This window comes from Euprymna scolopes, chromosome 40, assembly GCF_053919585.1.
Source record: "Euprymna scolopes isolate OS-2025 chromosome 40, ASM5391958v1, whole genome shotgun sequence".
Classification (NCBI taxonomy): Eukaryota; Metazoa; Mollusca; class Cephalopoda; order Sepiida; family Sepiolidae; genus Euprymna; species Euprymna scolopes.
Genome location: NC_136521.1, coordinates 14,328,601 through 14,334,503, shown reverse-complemented (window position 1 = coordinate 14,334,503; position 5,903 = coordinate 14,328,601). Strand labels below are relative to the sequence as shown.

At 30.6% G+C, this 5,903-nt stretch overlaps 1 protein-coding gene across 4 annotated transcripts in view; it reads left to right on the top strand.

The window, feature by feature from the left end:
* Nucleotides 1-5,202, top strand: part of LOC145265384 (uncharacterized) — a 145,546-nt gene extending 140,344 nt beyond the window's left edge. For all 4 annotated transcript variants that reach the window (XM_080121186.1, XM_080121184.1, XM_080121183.1 and 1 more), the window contains exon 6: nucleotides 4,912-5,202. In XM_080121186.1, the coding sequence (XP_079977312.1) occupies nucleotides 4,912-5,126 (215 nt within the window). In that variant the 3' untranslated portion in view covers nucleotides 5,127-5,202. The remainder of the gene's footprint in view (nucleotides 1-4,911) is intronic.
* The last annotated feature ends 701 nt before the right edge of the window (nucleotides 5,203-5,903 follow it).

Below are 5,903 nucleotides of genomic sequence, written 5' to 3'. Positions count from 1 at the left end.
TATGAATAAAAAAGTAACCGAACCGATTTTGCGGAAAACTCCGGTTGCCCCCCCCCCACCACCACCACCCTGGGGTGCCTTTCGGGTTAAAATGGCTAAATTAACACTTTTGATGTCTTGGATTTTTATAAAACTTTCTGAAAAATTGTAACTAACTGATTTCTATATAATTTTGTTTGTTTATACTTCGCGATAACTCTTGGATGTATCTCATGAGTTCTTTTAGGGCTAATAAAACACTCCATTTTGGGACTATTTTACCATATTTGTCCAAAATTTTCTGTGTATGTCTATTTAGCAGTTTTGCATGGTGTTGAACTCAAATTTAAATATGTTAAGGCCTTGGGGACTTTGGGGGCTAAATAGGAGGGGGGATATGCTGAACTCATTTATTTATGCCTCGTTCACTGTGCACTCATGGATGATCATGCATGCTTCACTTGTTTTTTTAGAGTACCTTTGATCAAATCGATCGTTGTAATCCCCATTAACCGTCCCATTAACCGTCCCATTAATCGTGCCGTTCAATGTTTTAACACAAGAAAGGAAAATCTGTTCCAACATCCGACATTTTTACTTTTAATGAAATCAATATTTTATATTTGTGGTTTGTAATGTCGAAATAAATAAAAAAAATTAAAATATTTTTTAACTTCTGTTTATTTTTCTCGGTACATTTTTATTCAAAATGGCTCAAACATTTCATTGTTTTTTGGGGTCGGCAAATTTTTATTGGGTCAGCAAATTTAGTATTTTTAATTTTTTTGTGTCCATGTCATATTTTTTAAAATAAAAACGAAAAGGCATAAACTATAGTCGCCGACGATCTTAAGGCTCCTTTTTTGGTGGATACTACACCGAGTTGATCCTTCTCTTATAATAACTGTTCGAGAAATCAAATACCATTTTTTGAATAGTTGGTTTGACTGGGGATTGAACTCTGATCTTCCGGTGTACTAGCGAATATATGCCAAATAGGTCGGTCCTAATCTATATATATATAAATGTAACTCTTGGTTCGTTCGTAATTAATAGTCTAAATAACTAAATAAATGATTGCTTCGACATTTTGGTATAATAAGTTTACTGTACCCATGCGTGTTTTTATATATCTCTTTTTAATTATAACATTATACTTAATTTTTCTATATTAAATAGGTGGTTTTCTTTGTACCGATGTGCCATTTTTTTTATTTATGGACAATTATTTATCACCGCTTGCCTCACGTGACAAGTGTTTCCAATTTAGCGGTTTTCCTGCTAGATCTGGAGATTTCGTTTGTAATCTAGCGGGGAATTCTAGAAAATCTGGAGATAGTTTGCACCTACACACACGCAATTTTAGATTAAAAAATAAAGAAAAGCGCTTGAAAATACTTTAAACCATAAAATAAACTCATTCATGTAAGTTAAAAAAAAGTAGCATTTATTGCCTTTGGTAACAATTATTCATTAATTATTTGTTTTGTTTTTCACCTTTTTTTTTTTTTCGGCTAGTCATTCTTAAATCTCGCTATAAAATCGATTTTTCTAAGTACATTTTAGGGGGGGCATTCCAACCTCCGTAGTTTAGTTTAAAATACGATCTAAGCAACCCCCCCCCCTTAGTCAAAAATTCTAAAAAGCAAGAAACAACAGCAAAAAAAAAAACTTATACCAAACACAGTAGAATTTAATTATCTACCAAACTAAATACTTTTAACATGCTAAAACAAAGGTTTTTTTGGGGTTTTTTTATTTTTCTAATTTCCAAATATGTTGTTCAAAGTGGATTTTACACACTGAATAAAAAAATAATAATAAACAAATGTCCGCTTATCGCTTAAGGAGTAAGGCTTAAATGACTAGCTGTATCAGAATTTTTGTAGGAATTTTTGACACCCCTAACACGAAACTGCGAATAAAATGTTAAAAACTCGTAATTTCTCTTTTAAAAGTGGGTTGTTTATTTTCTTTATGGATTATACTTCCAAAATAAACTATTAAAGTTGTATAAAAAGTAATAGAAATATTATTTTTTTATTTTTTAAAAATCAGTAATGAAATTAATTGAATTTTACGAGCTCAGTATTTTCAATTTTTAAACTTTAAAAATCTATCAAAATTTTTCTATTGATTCAATTTTTACGATATTTTGAGGGTCAATGTGAAATTTTATGCTCTTTCCAATAAACCGAATATAATATTTTAGACAAACGTTTTTTTTTAATTCAAGCCCCCCCCCCATTTTCAAATGTCTATTAAAAAGTAAATAATTAATTTACTCACCAAAGTTTTATATATCACAAATTGAACATAAAAGATCAATAAATAATATATTCAAATTTAAAACAAAAAACAGTAGTGTTTTTTTAGAAATTTATCTGTAAAGTCCCAAGTTTAAAACCTTTTTTTTTTTAAACACGTTGTTTGTTTTTTCTTTTTTTTTTTTTGCTTTTTTTTTTATGAAACCTTGGTCCTTGCCCTTTAATTTTAAAAAAAATTAAGGCTTGAATTACATCTTTCGAGGAGTTATAAGCTTGGAAAGACAGGGGGTCGAATTATTCAATATTTTTCACGAAATTTCTGACACACCTAACAAATGACTTATCTACCACTAACCCTAAGTTCGAGTTGCACTCCCAAATTTAGAGCTAGTGATAGTCATAGATTGTTTATAAAATTTTCCAAGAGTGAAGCCCCCAATGGTTAAACGACATGCAACCAGTTAATTGTTGGAAAGACAACTTTTAATAAAAGAAATGAAATAAAAATAACTTAAATACAGTTTCGGCACGTATAAAAGATACTTGAATTTTACTGCATTTGGTATCAGGTATTTTTGTTATTGTTTACAATTTCTCGAATATTAATTATTTTACACAAATGATTGTGTTGTTCCTACTTACTTGCCCCCCCCAAGAGCCGTCATTCATGATTTTACTTATTTTTACTAATTTTTAGACGTTTATTTTATTTAATTGTCAGCATGAACCAACTTTTTAAGATGCAGCATATGCTAACACTTCAGCGAAGTTTACTGTATTTTTTAGCAAACATTAATAACAGAAAGTTTTACACTTTATTTATTTTTTTGCATAATTAATGATGGAAGTATGTTTTCTGTTTTTCTTACCATCTGTTGAAAAAAAATTTGTACAATCTCTTGAAAAAAAACCCAAACTTTTCTCTATTTTCACCTAACTATTTACAATGTTCATATAAAGCATTCATCTGTTTTTTTTTTATAATAAAAATTCCGTTTTCAAAAATAAACGTGTACTGCCAAATTTCTTTAAAAAAAAAAAAATGCAAGTTTTCCTGAAAAAAAAAACTTTCACCTAACATTTTATGGTAAAAAATTAATTTTTGGGGGGAAAAAAACAACTTTTATTGATAAAAAAAAAATTGCAAAAAATAATAAAAGTAAATAAACGAACAAAATGCAATTTTTCTTGAGGAATGTGTTCCATTTTAACAAACTCAGCAACAGCAACGCGTGGCCGGGTACAGCTAGTAAATATATATTTCTGTTATGATTTTAAATAAACGTTTAGTCCTCCGTTTATAATGATGACTCTTCAGCAAGGAGAAATCAAATACCTTCTTTATTGAATCTTTGGTTTGACTTGACTGGGGTTGAACCCCGGTCTTCAGATGTACTAGCAAACACTCGACATACATTATGACAAATGGGCCGGTCTTAATAAAGTATTTATTTCTACTAAAATTTTAAATAAATAAATGAATCAACCATAGTTGAGAGCGATCCAAAGGCTCCCTGTCAGTAGATTACTACACAGAGATGTAAAGGTGCACACAACGACTTTTTTCTGTATTGTTCATGGAACTGTTTACCCTCGAAGGTAGAGTTAGACACAAGGTCGGTTTTTATAGCTATAGTCATAGCTCCACAAACAGGGACACTCTGTATATATTATTCCTTAATTGGAATTCATTTTTGAGATAAGCATTATATATATTAATTTATTTTATTTCGGACTATTATTCTCATCTTTGTTAGTTGTTGTTTTTTATCTTTTATTGGTTTGTTTATTCACAACGTTTTGGCCAACTATTCCTCTGGCCTTCGTCAGGTGGTAACCGCGACGGATAGGAACTTCGAATCTCCTAACTGCATTCTCAGCCATCACTGCCATCCGTAGTTGTTGTCGTCTCACCACATTTTGACCAAGTAAACCTCTGGCACGCTTTGGGTGGGATTGAAACCGCTATCTTTAGACAATGTTCATCTGGAACTGTAGAGATTCAACTAATAAAGATGAGACTAATAGTCCGAAATAAAATAAATTAATATATATAATGCTCATCTGAAAAAATGAATTCCAATTAAGGAATAATATATATACCAATCGGTACGGACCCGACTATAGAAGATCAGATAATAAATAAACGTGGATTTATAAGATCAAAGAATCCAACCTTGATCGCCCTTCGGGGTCCGTGGCGCAGTTGATAGAGACGTTGAATCTCTACAGTTCCAGACGAACATGGTCTGAAGATAGCGGTTTCAATCCCACCCAAAGCGTGCCAGAGGTTTACTTGGTCAAAATGTGGTGAGACGACAACAACTACGGATATAAAATATGTATATATATATATATATAAAATAAGTAATGTTGCTGCACAGTCATAAGCATGTTGCCGTCAGCTAGCTACTAGTAACTAGAGATTCTTTATCGGAAAAAAATCAGTAAAATCATCTTGGAAAGAATTAATTCTCATATCAGAAGGCATATAGTCCAAACCAATGGATCAATATGGCTGATGCAATCGATTGGTTCTCTATGATAATCTTTTTACTTTTTAGATAAAGGGTAAAACCCAGATTTTATATATATATATATATATATATATATATATATTGCTTTTTGTTTGTTTGTTTGTTTGTTTTTGTTGTATATTTTGCAGAGCTGAAAACTGGACTTGTGGTCGCTGTCATTTCGGGAGTCGTGTCATTCGTGCTTATCACCCTGTGTGTCGTATGCTTCGTCCGTCGACGTCAAATCCAAGCTGTCAGTTACAAGCGCTTCATGGAACACTCTATACAACCAAGCCAATTTCCAAGTCTTGCTGAGCATGCGCTTCGGCAAGAAGATCCGGTCAGGACGAACGAACTGTTATAAATTACAACAAAAAAAACTAATAAAACAACAACAAAAGACTACAAACAAAACTGAACAATAAAAACAATATTTTTAATTCTTGTTGTCAGTTTCTTTTTCTATTTATCTAGCGCACATTGTTTCGGTCATGCACAGGTTCGAATTTTGTTTTAATTTCATTTTTCTATTGGTGCGTGGTTTCGATCCCAAGCCCGTAGAAAAATAGGCACTTCTGCATGGCAGTGATATGGGGCGAATGTGTGTATTTAGTTTCAATAATGGCAGATAGAGGGCGTGTGGCAGTCGAACAGGGGTCGATAACTCGTACCTTTCTAAAAAGTTCGTGAAAAAAAAAACATAATTCAAAAAACAAAATGTTTCATATTTTTAGCATATTTTTTTTCATTCCGACCACGCCATTAAAAAATTATGTTCTTACATTTTATACAATCTGGCATAATTAATATTAAATTATATGTTCTTACATTTTATACAATCTGACATTATTAATATTAAATTATATGTTCTTACATTTTATACAATATGACATTATTAATATTAAATTATATGTTCTTACATGTTATACAACCTTACATTATTAATATTAAATTATATGTTCTTACATTTTATACAATCTTACATTATTAATATTAAATTATATGTTCTTACATTTTATACAATCTGACATTATTAATATTAAATTATATGTTCTTACATTTTATACAATCTGACATTATTAATATTAAATTATATGTTCTTACATTTTATACAATCTGACATTATTAATATTAAATTATA